The 14,448-nt window shown below is 45.8% G+C and overlaps 1 protein-coding gene across 7 annotated transcripts in view; it reads right to left on the reverse strand.

Annotated features, from left to right (window-relative positions):
- Positions 1-14,448, reverse strand: part of si:ch211-12m10.1 (teneurin-2) — a 259,810-nt gene that overhangs the window by 4,058 nt on the left and 241,304 nt on the right. For all 7 annotated transcript variants that reach the window (XM_029120920.2, XM_034293165.1, XM_034293167.1 and 4 more), the window contains 10 exons: positions 14,147-14,414; positions 11,558-11,701; positions 10,475-10,727; positions 10,292-10,312; positions 9,819-10,051; positions 5,742-5,896; positions 2,666-3,540; positions 2,152-2,327; positions 992-1,227; positions 309-605 (listed from right to left, as the gene is read on the reverse strand). In XM_029120920.2, coding sequence (XP_028976753.2) covers positions 309-605; positions 992-1,227; positions 2,152-2,327; positions 2,666-3,540; positions 5,742-5,896; positions 9,819-10,051; positions 10,292-10,312; positions 10,475-10,727; positions 11,558-11,701; positions 14,147-14,414 — 2,658 coding nt within the window. The remainder of the gene's footprint in view (positions 1-308; positions 606-991; positions 1,228-2,151; positions 2,328-2,665; positions 3,541-5,741; positions 5,897-9,818; positions 10,052-10,291; positions 10,313-10,474; positions 10,728-11,557; positions 11,702-14,146; positions 14,415-14,448) is intronic.

Genomic DNA, 14,448 nt, shown 5'->3' on the forward strand with positions numbered 1-14,448 from the left:
GAGACAGAGAGTTGTGTTATGTCCGGCTGCACCGCCACGACAACTGAGACCATGAAACAAGACTCACGGACAGGCAAAAGCACATACACCCTTGTAATGCATTGATAGTGAGGGACCTTTGGGGAGTAACATTTGATTTGCATTGAAAATCACATTTTTCCCAACCTAACCCTAGACTGGACAGAAGGTCCTTGGTTTACTACACTTCAGAGAAATTATCGTTCTCAGTCACACCATGGCCACCCACTGCGCTACAAGAACACGTGCACACACACACACACACCCAGTAGCACAGCAGAATGCCTGACCTTGTCCAGGTAGCTGAAGCTCCACACCTTCCCGTCCACAAAGGTGCGCGAGAGGATGCGTCCGAAGCTGTCGAACTCGCTCCTCTGACTCATGCTGCCTCTCTGCAGGCCGACCAGGCGCCCGCTGGGTGCGTAGGACACGTTGACCACGGCCAGACTGCTGCTGGGCAGCCACGTGGCCGGCCGGCCCTGCTGGTCGTACATGATCCTCAGCGTGAACTTCCGGTGGTCGTCGTAGATCTTCTCGGTGCGGGTGTTGCGGTCAAAGTCAATGGAGAGCAGGTTCCTGCCGTGGGCCTGCAGAGTGGGAGGGGAGACGCCTCGGTCAGGTGCGACTGACAGGTGAGGTTTGACAGCCACGTCCTAGTGACTCACACTCCAATGAAATTCCTGGGGTGTTCTATGTCTATAGGTGTAAACCTCTACACTGGTGTCCCATATAGGTATGAAACTGTCAATTTAGTATGTAAAAAAGTGTCTATCAAAACAAATCTTAGCAAATGTATAGCATTTACTGAAACCAAAAGAATGCCTCTACAGATGGTGTACGGTGGCTTTATATTTCCATCAGAGTGATGCAGACAGGGACCTCCGTCGGACAGAAAGCTGAATTGATTAAAAACCCCAAGGAACAGTTTGACATGTGAGACTGAGCACTTTAAGTGCCTTGTGAACCAGATTACCCTCAGCTTCCTGCCATACACGGTCACTTTGCTCTTGATCACTTCCTTCCTCATCCTCCACTCAATGGAGTTCAGCCCGCTGTCAGTGGGCAGAGTGATGTTGCGTCGACCAATGGTGGGGCTGACTGAGCCGGCCAGGAGGTGGGGTTCCGTGTGGAAGCTCAGGCCCATGCCGTTGGCGTACGACACCCGCAGAGTGCCGTTGTAACAGAACTGGTAGTTGTTCCGCACTTGGTCTGCAGGGGGAGCAGTGGACACACACAAAGAGGTTTGACGAGAAGGCCCGTTTTAATATAGAGAAGACATTGCATTTGATCTGATTGAATTCTCTGCATTAGGGAAAATGCAGTCTCTAGGGCTGGATCTGTGTACTTTCCTTCTAGACAATAACAAGTATCCTCTCTCTGTATAGCGTGACCAAAGATAAGAGGGATTTTAGTTTCTCTGTAAAATTCAGAACATGACTCTTTTATTCCATTTACATGCAGTAATGAGATAATTTACTGCATTAAAAAGGAATTGTACCTGGAAGCTTAACGGCGAGAAAGTTAGCGAAGACATCTAACAAGACGAGAGTAGTCAAAACCAGCATCTAACAGCTTTGAAACTCAATTTATCTCCCTGAAACAGGAGAAGCAAACTTTCGAGCCTTTAAAGCCAGATTTACTTTGTAGGGGCCATTTCAGTCAGAACTCTCACATTATATTGAAATAAAGTGTGCGGTTTAAGGTTTCCAAGTCGCTTTCCTCCCCATTTATGAGCCCCCCAGGGCAGACTTTCATATAAATCTCTTCAATTCTAATTCTCCAGGCTCTAGTAGTTTCCAGACATACAGATGAGATTGCATTTCTTTCCTGTCACATCCCTGGTGGGCCAGTGGGGAAATCCATTCTCTCTCCTGTTCCTTCCCCCTCCCTGCTAAACGACTGAAATAAGCTTTGGGATCAGGGGGTTAGCCGCCACCTTTTATGGCCCCTTCAGACACAAATGAAGACTCACTGTGACCTCCTAGGTAATGAATTTCTCCTCAACAGCATTCGTCACAGGACAGTAAAAATTGTCAGGGACCGGGTGATGCTGGGGCTGGGGTGGGGAAGTGGGGGGTTATGTTACGGTACCTAAAAGATGAGAATCTTCCTCGGAGGCGACGTGTTTGTTACCTTGCACCACGGTGTAGGACGCCTCTACGGAGGACAGGTTCGTGATGACGGTGACGTCGTCGTCCCGGTTGGAGCTCTCCATGTCGATGTGGATGGACTGCCCCACGTCTCGGTGCAGGCTGGTCACAGCTCCAGTGGGGTACGTGACATTGGTCAGACGCCCCTCGCTGTCATACCTGCACGGGGGGGGGGGGGCAACAGCAGGGACCGTCGACAAAACAGATCTTACTGGCGCTCGAACACTGAGGCTGGATTGTCAAACGTGAGACGGACAGAGGTCTTGTAATACCGGGTGAGGGAGGGCAGTACCGGGCTCAGACACCGGGTGGCGATAATGTAACACGACCATATTGTTGACCTGACTGAGAGTAGCCTCTCGATCTGACTGAGGCGTTATTTCCACACCGGCAGATGGCTAACACTTCCTTTCCTCACCCCGTATGAACACGAGTTACATCACAGAACACATCAGGGTAATGAACCCAGACACGCGCGCTATAAAACACCCACGTACTCATAAAAGCTGGTCCATCCAGTCTCATCGGACTTGGAGGCCAGCAGGCCTGTATAGGCGGCGTATGTCATTAGCGCCACCTCCTGGTTGAGGGCGGACACGGCGCGCAGGCCTCCGGCCGGGTCCAGGCCCAGGGTGACCACCTGGTTCTCCGGCAGCAGAACCAGCCTCAGCTGGCCGGAGCTGTCCCGCCTCACCCGCAGCGTGTTGTTGCAGTTGTCGGCCACGGACGCCAGCTCGCCGTCCGGCCCGTAGGTGAAGTTGTACAGGGGCTCTCCGGTGATGAGGCTGAGCGTCTGCCGGTGGAGGCCGTCCCTGCCGAACACGTAGAGTTCCTGCTGCTGTGGCGACCCCACCTCGTACAGCCCCAGGGGCGTGGCCGTGGGCCTGTTGCGGCGCACCGCCCGCACCCGGATGTTGTTGAGGTCAGCGATGAACAGCGTGCCGTCGGGTGACACGGCGAGCGAGGAGGGCGCGTTGAGGCCCGCGTCCGTGGCGTAGCCGTCGTCGCCAAAGAAGCACTGGCAGTTGACGTCGTTCTTGCAGTCGCACTCGGACGTGGCGCCGGCGAGCAGGGAGATCTCCCCGGAGGCAGCGACGTGCCGCACGCGGTTGATCTTCTTCTCGTCTGTCTCGGCAATGTAGAGCACGCCGCTGTGGGATATGGCGATGGCCGTGGCGCTCTCCAGGGCCGAGTGGATGGCCAGCTTGCTCAGGGAGTAGTCGATGCCCGGGACCTGGCAGTGCATGGGCCTCCCGGCGATGATGCTGACCTGGTGGTTCTCAGTGATGCGCAGGACCACGTTGTTCTCCAGGACGTACAGGGAGTTGTCTGTGGGGTTCACCGCCAGGTCAGTGGGCCACTCCAGACGCACCTGGAACCATGGACACGCGACACATGAGCACGGCTCCAGACTAACAGATAGACATTGGTAACACAAACTTTTAAATAACACATACCGGTATCTGCAGCTTTCAGCAAGCCACATTTAAGACTTTTTTTTAACGCCATAACAAATTCAATTTAAGACCAATTTCACAACACCCCATGCAAAAAATACATAAGGACAGCAATTGGACTGAAATACCCACTGGTGTTAGAGCAGTAAACCTACTGCTATCAATAACGTTACTGGCTGTACTTAACAGGACTGCCGTCAGTGATACCACCAAACATAACATAGAAATGCCGGGGCTTTTCGCAGCTTTTTGATTTGTTTTTGTGGTTCTCACACTTTGTATGGGGATTCCACAGATGTAATTACATTGTGCCAAGTTTGAAAGACTTCTTAAAAAAAAATACTAATACATTGGGCTTCCTTTCCCTTAAACAGATTTCCACCACAAAGCAAATTTGTTGTCCAACAAGTTCTGATTGAATTTGCACTTTCCCATGGTGGCTGCGGGAGGTTTAGCAGCCAGTTTCAACTATGTAGCTAAATTACCTAGCTTGGTACTAGCTAGCAATCTACCTCACAAATAACGGTGTTGGGAGGAAAGCAGCCAACTGTCACGCGTGTCTTGCATCAGTGTCTTGTATCACCTCTTCACAGTGCTTACAGAAGTTAATACATTAAGAGCTTTAAAAAGACGAAATAAGTCAATTTAAGCCATTTCAATACATTTTATTTAGATAAATGAATGTAATAGTTTTGAAGACCTAAGGACACTGCTACAGAATGATTTGTATTGATTAAGAGACAGCTAACCCAATATCAACGGTCACATTGTTTGTCATGACAACAACATCTAGAATCCACACAACGGGCTTGTGATAGTGTGGTGTTAGTCAGCGTTCTAATAACATTTATTACATTTTAAACTGAGACTAATCTTTATTATCTTTCCTAATTGTTCAGACGCTGGATTAAGTTCTGGGTCCGTTTATATTAAGAGTAGAGATTTGGACTGAGGACTCCAGACGTCTTTCTCCGGAAAAATCTCCGGGACAAATACCATTAGAATTAATATATATCTGACTCATCTACAGTGCATTTACCTAAATGGTATTCAGACATGCTAGCCAGCTTGTTAGTTAGCAATTAGCATATTTCATCCACATCACAGCAGCTTCCTGAGACTAACGTGGGTTCGACAGAAAACAAGACACACGTAATCATAGTATGACGGAGAAAACGTGTGGATACATATTCAAAGCGAAGCGGAAAGGCGTCATTGTTCTTGTTTTGAAATAATCTGGCCTTTAAAGGCTTGAATTGACAGAATGCTGAGAGAATGAACAACGTGAAGCTTGATGGACAGGAGGCGGACCTTGGCGCTAACTGGCCTGGGAACAGGGAGCAAGACACTGGGAGGGAGACAGTGAGGACCTGGAGGCTGTGGTAAACCAAAGCCTAATCATTTTCCTAACATTTTTTTCTTACAGCCTGTCTTGGTTAAGGTGCTACCAAAATAAAAGTCCAGTCGGCACAGCAAAGTCTTGGTGGTACTATAGACCCCTACACCAATGTCATCACAAATCCATGCTAACTCTCTAGACACACACAAGTAGGATTGCAAAACCCTTGTACTGTAGCTTTCCCAAAATTTCTGGTTTTCCAGAAATATTACTTGGAGGATGAACGGATTGTGTTAATTAGTAAAGGAATCTTCCTTCCAGGATTTGTGGAAAGCTAGAGAACTGTCTGATGTCAGATAACATATATTTCTTAGGCCATTTCATGCTTTACTGCCAAGAAAGAAAGACAGGGGAATGTTTTGCTGAATAACAGTGGGCCGGCATCAAACCCATGCTGCCGCGGTAGATGCACCAGCTTAGACCGCTAGACCACCTTAGGCCACACTGTGAATTCATACCTGACCAGAAAGAGACAGGGCTACTGTGTTGCTTAGCCAGTAGTAGACACTCACTCTCTGTAGTTGTCCATTCTTATTGGATTTAGCCATGAGGCAGCAGGCGGAGTGGATGAATTGATATCCTTAGACTGAGCCTGTTCCCATCTGGGATTCAGTAAAAACAAACAGCCCCAGCAGAAACTCTACACAGGCAGCTGAGCCCGAACGGATTATACATACAAAACACAAAGATACGAAACATACAGGCGTTTTGTCCCACCTGACTGACGTCCATGCTGGAGTCACAGCTGAGTGGACGGACTGCTGTGAGGTCGTTGGTCTTAATCAGGGTGGAGATGATGCCATTCTGGTCCACCTTACGGATCATGGTGGCGTCCACGAAGTACATCAGCCCATTTTTATCCACGGCAATCCCTATTGGATGGATGTGAGTAGAGAGTTAGGAATCAAAACATACTGGTAGGTGAAAACGAGCTCTACGCCCGGCGCCAAACAGTCAACACAAAGTCAAAACCGTTCTCATCAGCATTCTGCATGGTGGTAACCTCACGCCGACATCACAACCTCTCGGTGTTAAAGAGCTCTCGTTCCCGTGTCACCAAGTGGCAGGGTGACACTTCGCCTGGCAGTTTGGTGTCAAGACGAGTGTTTGTCTATTTTCTGGGTTACTGTCCTGAACAAACAGCCTGCAAATCACTCTGGTTTACATAAACTCACCCTCCTGTGGATACCGCTCTAGCTAGATACTGAGTGACAGTTAAAGACTCCAAATAATAGCAGGTGAACCAGTGTGAAATCACACAATGGGAGTGTTTCCTATAGGGAGGTGTACGTGTCAGTTACTGTGAGGGAAAAAAAACTATTTGCTACCCAGCTGATTTTGTACATTTGCCCACTGACAAAGAAAAGGTTTATTTGAACAGTGAGAGACAGAATAACCACAAAAAATCCAGAAAAACACATGTCAAACATGTTATAAGTTGATTTGCATTTTAATGAGTGAAATAAGCATTTGACCCCTCTGCAAAACATGACTTAGTACTTGCTGGCAAAACCCTTGTTGTCAATCCCACTCCTCTTTGCAGATCTCCAAGTCATTAAGGTTTTGAGGCTGATGTTTGGCAACTGGAACCTTCAGCTTCATCCACAGATGTTCTATGGGATTAAGGTCTGGAGACTGGCTAGGCCACTCCAGGACCTTAATGTGCTTCTTCTTGAGCCACTCCTTTGTTGCCTTGGCCATGTGTTTTGGGTCATTGTCATGCTGGAATACCCATCCACGACCCATGTTCAATGCCCTGGCTGAGGGAAGGAGTTTCTCACCCAAGATTTGACGGTACATGGCCCCGTCCATCGTCCCTTTGATGTGGTGAAGTTGTCCTGTCCCCATAGCAGAAAAACACCTCCAAAGCATAATGTTTCACCTCCATGTTTGACGGTGGGGATGGTGTTCTTGGGGTCATAGGGAGCATTCCTCCTCCTCCTCCAAACATGGTGAGTTGAGTTGATGCCAAAGAGCTTGATTTTGGTCTCATCTGACCACAACACTTTTACCCAGTTAACCTCTGAATCATTCAGATGTTCATTGGCAAACTTGAGATGGGCCTGTACATGTGCTTTTTTGAGCAGGGGGACCTTATGGGCGCTGCAGGATTTCAGTACTTCACAGCGTAGTGTGTTACCAATTGTTTTCTTGGTTACTATGGTCCCAGCTGCCTTGAGATCATTGACAAGATCCTCTCGTGTAGTTCTGGGCTGATTCCTCACCGTTCTCATGATCATTGCAACTCCACGAGGTGAGATCTTGCATGGAGCCCCAGACCGAGGGAGATTGACAGTTATTTTGTGTTTTTTTTGTGTTATTTGCAAATAATCGCACCAACTGTTGTCACCTTCTCACCAAGCTGCTTGGTGATGGTCTTGTATATGGTGTCACATCAGTTTCAAAACTCACGTGCACACAAGATAGAGTTGAGGGAGCTGAAACACAAGCTGCGCATGCAGAAGACCAAACTCGTGCGCATGCCGGTGCCACTTTGAGAAGAATGCATTAAGTCGAGAGAGCAGAAACAAAAGCCGCGAGAGTGAAGGACAGGTCGCGCGAGAGTATAAACATTGTGAGGGCACAAATATCGTGGCTTGGAATTTCTCAGCAACTTATCAAAATTCACCTGCACCTTCTCGAAACCCCCTGCTCTCCAGTGATGGGTTGTTCGCGAACGAATGTCTCTTTTTGGTGAATGATGGGAGCCGATTCGCAAATGGAAAAGAGCCGTTCATTTGGCTCTTAAATATGTTTGAGGCAAGTGGTGTTAAAAGAACACATTTACAAAAGGCATTTGCAGTAAACCACAATTATTAAAATAAATTTGTTGTACAAAATGTTGCCCACTGTTAATTAATAACGTTGAACAAAAATGTTATTCCAAATGAATAGCCTGAACCATGAACCCATTAAGATGTAACCCTTGACTGATGTTGTAATTGGCCAATGACAGAATTCAATAGGATATTCATAAATGTACATATAAACTTTAATAATATTAACAAAACTCAAAAGCTTGTAAAACACTTTTGTAAAATGTAATTCATATTACCAACTTGTAATATACACTATCTGTGAATGAATTTAATTTAAAAAAAAAATTTATATAGCCTATATATATATAAAAACAAAGCGAGGCACCGGCGAAAAGACTCAGTAACTACGATGCCAACAGGAGTGACAGTCCTTAGAAATCTCAAATGTGGACATTTCTTACCAAAGAAATTAATAAATAGGAAAATACAGTATGCAGTATTTGCAAAGCAACACTTTCAATTTGTTCTGGCTCCACCAACAATCTCCACAGGCAAGTAAAAACTAAACATCTAACAGTCCTGTTGCCACAGCTGAAAGTTGCTGTTAGTGTATTACCTGATGCTCGCAAATGCCCCTACCAAACCTGCCACCCAGACCTCCATAGGCCAGTACATGCCAAAGCCCATTGCCCCATCAAAGATGATAGATGAAGAAATGGTTAAAATGTTTGCCAGAGATTTCCAACCACATCATTGTTGAGGACAAGGGATTCAGAAACTACTGTCATGTTCTAAATCCAGCTTATGTTCTTCCAAGCAGGACAACTCTATCTAACACAATAGTTCCTCATCTGTTGAACCTTGAAACATGTTCATAGTATTGCCAACCATTAGAACAAATGCCATGTTGATCTGGTGATAATAGTATTACTTAGTAATTTGTTCCTTTAACCATTTTACATTATAAATGAATGTGTGTTGCAATGTTTTGTTATTGTGTTCCATTGTGATCTGTTCTACTGTTCTTTCACTATTAAAATGTTTCAACACAATGAAGAGTTATTGCATTGTCAACAGGATTTTGTACTTATATTTTGTAATGCATGGAACCTGCTAGGATTAAAAAGCATAATTTCCATGAAAAATAAATTAACAAATAAAAGTGTTACTTTCCACAGCTTTACTAAGGCCAGCACATGTTATTATGGCCGTTAGATCATTTGGGTTGATTAGAAAAATGTGCATAATCATATTTGCAATAAAGAATAAAAAAAATATATATACTGAACGAGGAGCCGTTTTGAGAGCCAGAATGAACCATCTCTTTTAAATGAACTAGTACCCGTGAGTCGGATCACTAAAAAGACTCCAAATTCCCATCACTGTATTGCACTAATGGCCAATGACAGCACGGTCACATTGTATAGATCCCGGGCTTTTAAATTAGCCAATCAACCGCATTGTAACAAAAAGAAGACATGTGATTAAGCAATAAGTCCACAATCTTGTCCCTGACATCCTTGGACAGCTCTCCGGTCTTGGCCATGTTGGAGAGTTTGGAGTCTGATAGATTGATTGCTTCTGTGGACAGGTGTCTTTTATACAGGTAACACACTTTAAGAGTGTGCTCCTAATCTTAGCTCGTTACCTGTATAAAAGACATTTGGGAGCCAGAAATCTTTCTGATTGAGAGGGGTTCAAATACTTATTTCACTCATTAAAATGCAAATCAATTTATAACATTTTGGACACTTGTCTTTCTGGATTTTGTTGTTGTTATTCTGTCTCTCACTGTTCAGATGAACCTACCATTAAAATGATAGGCTGATAATTTCTTTGTCAGTGGGCGAACGTGCAAAATCAGCAGGGTAGCAAATATACTTTTCCCCTCACTGTATAACACAGTAATCCTAATGGAACTGATTGTCTATTGAACGTGTTAAGCGGTGAAGTCCCGAAAAAAGGCCTCAGTATTCCGTAACAGGCAACTGCCACCACCCCAGTCAGGTTTGCCAGCCCAGGCCGTGATACTCACCCCGAGGACCCATGAGTGTGGCCTCAACGGCCTTGCCGCCATCCCCACAGCGGGCCTCATCGAAGGGAACGCACTGCTCGCCCGTCCCAACCACCACCCGGACGTTGTCCAGCAACTGCCGTCCGCCGGTCAGTGAGCGCACCCGGTAGATCTGTCGAGTGTTGGTGTCTGACAGAAAAAGCTCCCCAGACATTGGGTCCACTGCCAAGTAGTACTTATGAGTTGGGTTGTTCCTACAGAAACATGAGAGGGGAATATTTTATAGGGCATCAATAGTAACCTACAAGGACAATTCAAAAATCTCTTTCAAGATGTGTTGTAGTTAATCTGTCAATGTACAGAAAACAGAGGATTGAAATACAAAAGAACCCAGGGATTCAGAAAGGTATCTATTTGTTTTGTTAAAGTTGTACGCCAGAAAGAGATTCAGAAAGATATCTATCAGACTTGGAAAGGTATCCATCATAACTTACCCATGCCTCAAGTCCTTATTTCTGCAAAAAAAATAAAAGAAAAGAAAAACAACCGTGTCAGCTCCCACCGGTCACTCCATCATCCCACATCATCCCACATCACCCCACATCACCCCATGTCACCCCTTTCTGAACACATAGCCTAGTAGCTGAACACTCCCACATGCGTCCGGCCTGGCCTACCTGAGCTCCAGCACGGCCGTGGTGTTCAGGGTGGGGTACACCCGGCGGACGAAGTTGAGGTCCCCCACGTAGAGGCTGCCGTCTCCGCCGCAGGCCAGCGCCACGGGCGCCAGCAGCTTGTTTCCCTCCGCCAGGCCACTGCAGCTGGGGCAGGAGATGCTGCGTCTTCGCCCGTTGCCCATGACGCTGGTGATGACCGGGGGCTGCTGCTCCGACACGAACACGTTCTCCCCGCTGCCTTTGTGCAGGATTCCTGAAATGGCGGAGACCTTCGGATTCAAGACGAGCCAGGTGCGCTCTCCTCCCGAAGGAGTTGGATGTAATTCACCAAGCCATGGCGTCCCGTTCGACACACTTCAAAGAGTCTCATGGACTGACATTCGCTACATACACAACGTCACTCACTGGTAACAACTTATTAATAAATTCTGTTTAGGTCAACGCCTGGGAAAGCAACGGTAATATATTTAAAAAAGATCCTCCTAACCACGGCAGAAACAAAGACCGAGCAATGCCCTTAAAAAAGCCTCCATCTCAATATTGGCTCACTTATCATTTAACACATTAAATTCCCCTGGCACCACAAAATAAAAACAATAATCCTGGGAAACTGTTGCTATAGAAACAATTTGAGGGGGTTAGAGTTCAAGTGGTATCCTATTGGTGCTTTTCATAGCACTGACTCCCTGTTTTACCCCAATCTGCATTGTCTCTCCACTGAAACATTCAATTGGTATTCAGGACACATAACATGCTGTCACACGGATGTGAGTCCACACTGATGTAGAAGACGAGCCACAGTGGCACTGGCTTGATACGCAGACAAAACTACTATAAAGGCAGCATTTGGCTCTAGACAAGACTAGATGTTGAAATGCATTCATAAACAACATAAAACCTTGAAAAAGAAAGGGCACAAAAGAAACCTGGGTTGTGAGGGAACTGCTGCCGACCCCTTCGATCCTCACTAGAGGGAGGTTACTTCCTGTCCCCGGAGTTTCAAACCAGCAGACGGTGGTTGAACCCAACCCACGGGTTGAACCCAACCCACTGAATATATACAATATTCCCAATATGCCTTACCACTGGGGATGTTGAGGGTGTGGTGTTTGTCCAGCGACCAGCCCCCCAGGCTGGATGGAAGCAGCTCATAGCCCTGTAGCACAGCGGACCTCTTCTCCCACAGTATCTGACTGGGACACGTCTCATACTCAAAGCCCACAGACACTGTTGAGAACAGAGGAGAAGACACTGTTGAAAACAGAGCAGGAGACACTGTTGAAAACAGAGGAGGAGACACTGTTGAAAACAGAGCAGGAGACACTGTTGAAAACAGAGCAGGAGACACTGTTGAAAACAGAGGAGGATACAATGATGAAAACAGAGGAGGAGACAATGATGAAAACAGAGCAGGAGACAATGATGAAAACAGAGGAGGAGACAATGATGAAAACAGAGCAGGAGACACTGTTGATAACAGAGGAGGAGACACTGTTGAAAACAGAGGAGGAGACACTGTTGAAAACAGAGGAGGAGACACTGATGAAAACAGAGGAGGAGACAATGATGAAAACAGAGGAGGAGACAATGATGAAAACAGAGGAGGAGACACTGTGGCCCGCGCCACCAGTGTTGCACCTCCTCTAAAGCAACACAGGGTTTTATCACCTTGTTATGTGACAGGTGTGGTCATTAAACGAACGAGGCAGTTTATTCCACCTCACGTTACGGACACAGGTGAACACAGGTGGACACAGGTGCCTCACGTCTGGTTTACTTGAACGACAGTAAAAATGAAGCGGTTGATAATTAATGAAACAAGGGCGCAGAGATGAGCACATTCAGCGTGATCACATGCTGATTGTGTTAACACCCAGGGCGCTGAGGTCTTTTCACACCTCCTCGACATCACGTGGTACGTCGTGCAGTATCTTCCTGAGTGGGCGTCAACTTAACTAAACGTGTGTTGAATAAAAAGAGGACGGAAGCGCTTATTGTGTGTCTACTTGTGTGCGGGGGGCCAGAAAGTCGTAACGCAGGTTCAGCCAACCTGGTGCTTTTGTGTTTTGACCGGTAGATATAACAGCAATGGGTTTAAAGACTAGAGCCAGCAGATGTGGTAAAGGGGTTAATGGAGAATCACATCAGCACTGGGAGTGTCATGATAACACTTTGGAGAACTGTTGTGACCTCCCTATACGTTTTTGATTACCCAAAATATGACAGTGGTATGGACGTCTACCTGAATATACTGTTATGTTCATGTCATCATTCCCAATTAAATTCATTTTAACTGAAAACGAGTTTTACTTCAACCACCTAGTTCTGTATTGTTCACTATGATGGTGGCCAAAGGTATTGGCACCCACGCACTCTCTTCAAATATATCACATTGTCTTCCCCAATAAGTGGAAATTAATCAAAATATTTGGTCTCCACAATTCTTCACTGTAAATATTATAAAACCTTTGTTTTTATAAAAAAAACTAACATCTAATTTTAAATCAGACTAGAAAGAAAATTATTGGCACCCTAGATTAAATATTTGATGTCACAGCCTTTGGCCAAAATAACTGCAATCAAGCTCTTCCTATAGCCATGGATGAGCATCATGCCCCTCTGTACTTGGCAGTTTGGTCCACTCGTCTGCTCTAGGTCTAACAGATTTAAAGGGTGCCTTACAACTGCTGTTGTCAGATCTCTCCACAGGGTTTCAATGGGATTTAGATCTGGATGGAGAACAGTCCATCATTTTGTCTGAAAACATCCCTGGGTAATTTTTGAAATGTGTTTGAGTTTGTTATCCTGCTGAACGACCCATGCCCTTTTACGGAAACCAAGCTTCATTTTGTTTTTGGTAAATATAGAGGTGTGCTTTACCAAAAAGCTCTAATTTGGTCTCATCTGGACTCAAGAAATTGCCCCAGAAGGATTGACATGTTAAGGTGCGTTATGGGAAATTCCACCATTCGAAAACAATATGAACCTCCCCTTTAAGGCCAACGCTGTGATCTTCCATCTCTTGCCGCCAAACCCGGGGAGACTGGCTACAGCGGCATTGGCCTCAAACGTCTCGATAACATTATGTACGACATAATCAGGTACATCGAGTTCTCTGGAGATGGACAGAAAGCCTTCAGATTGTTTATGCTTGGCTTCAATGTTGTGTCTGACCTCCTCAAACAACCCTGTGGTTTTCTTTCTTTGCCCATACTTACTTCTGTGCACACAATGACCCAAAACAGAAGAATGAGCCCATTTTTCTTTTCAAACTGGCTGAATGAGAGATTTTCATATTGTACACACCTGAAACTCACCACAAGAATAAAGTAAAGGAAGAAAAAAAAAATGCTTGTATTCAAATTATTTCAAATTACTCCTAGAAGGCGCCGATAATAATGTCTGAAAAAATATTGTGTAAAATATTAGTAAAAAAAAAAAAATGTGTTGGTATTGTTCAACAGTAAACCGAAGAAATACATTTCTGGACATAGTTGCGAACATTGTAGCACCCCATTAACATTACATGGGAAACATAAAAACATTGATATGGGCATCATAGAAAAAAAACCTTGTGTACATGTGTAAAACTACCACTAATAAAAAATTTAATAGATTAATCATATGTGTCCAACATAACCAACGAATGGTTCCAAAGAGCCCAGAACTCACCCACGGCCTCAGTCAGTCCGTAGACCCTCTGTCTGTAGGCGTCTGTCTTGTCCCAGATGTAGGAGTAGGCGAGGTTCGGAGAGGCGTGGAACCACTTCTGGAAGAGGTGGCCCTCCACGGCAACCATCAGGTGCACCTTAGCCAGAGAGAGGGGCACCTGGGCCTGGGTCATAATGACCTTCAGCAGAGCTCGGTACCCCGAGGCACGGGAGCTTAGATAGCACAGCTTCAGACTGGTCCCTGGGATCTCCAGCTGCTCATGGACCACCTAGGGACAGCAGGAACAGAAATTACCCGAAAGG

The sequence above is a fragment of the Esox lucius genome, chromosome 7 (genome assembly GCF_011004845.1).
Source record: "Esox lucius isolate fEsoLuc1 chromosome 7, fEsoLuc1.pri, whole genome shotgun sequence".
NCBI lineage: Eukaryota > Metazoa > Chordata > Actinopteri > Esociformes > Esocidae > Esox > Esox lucius.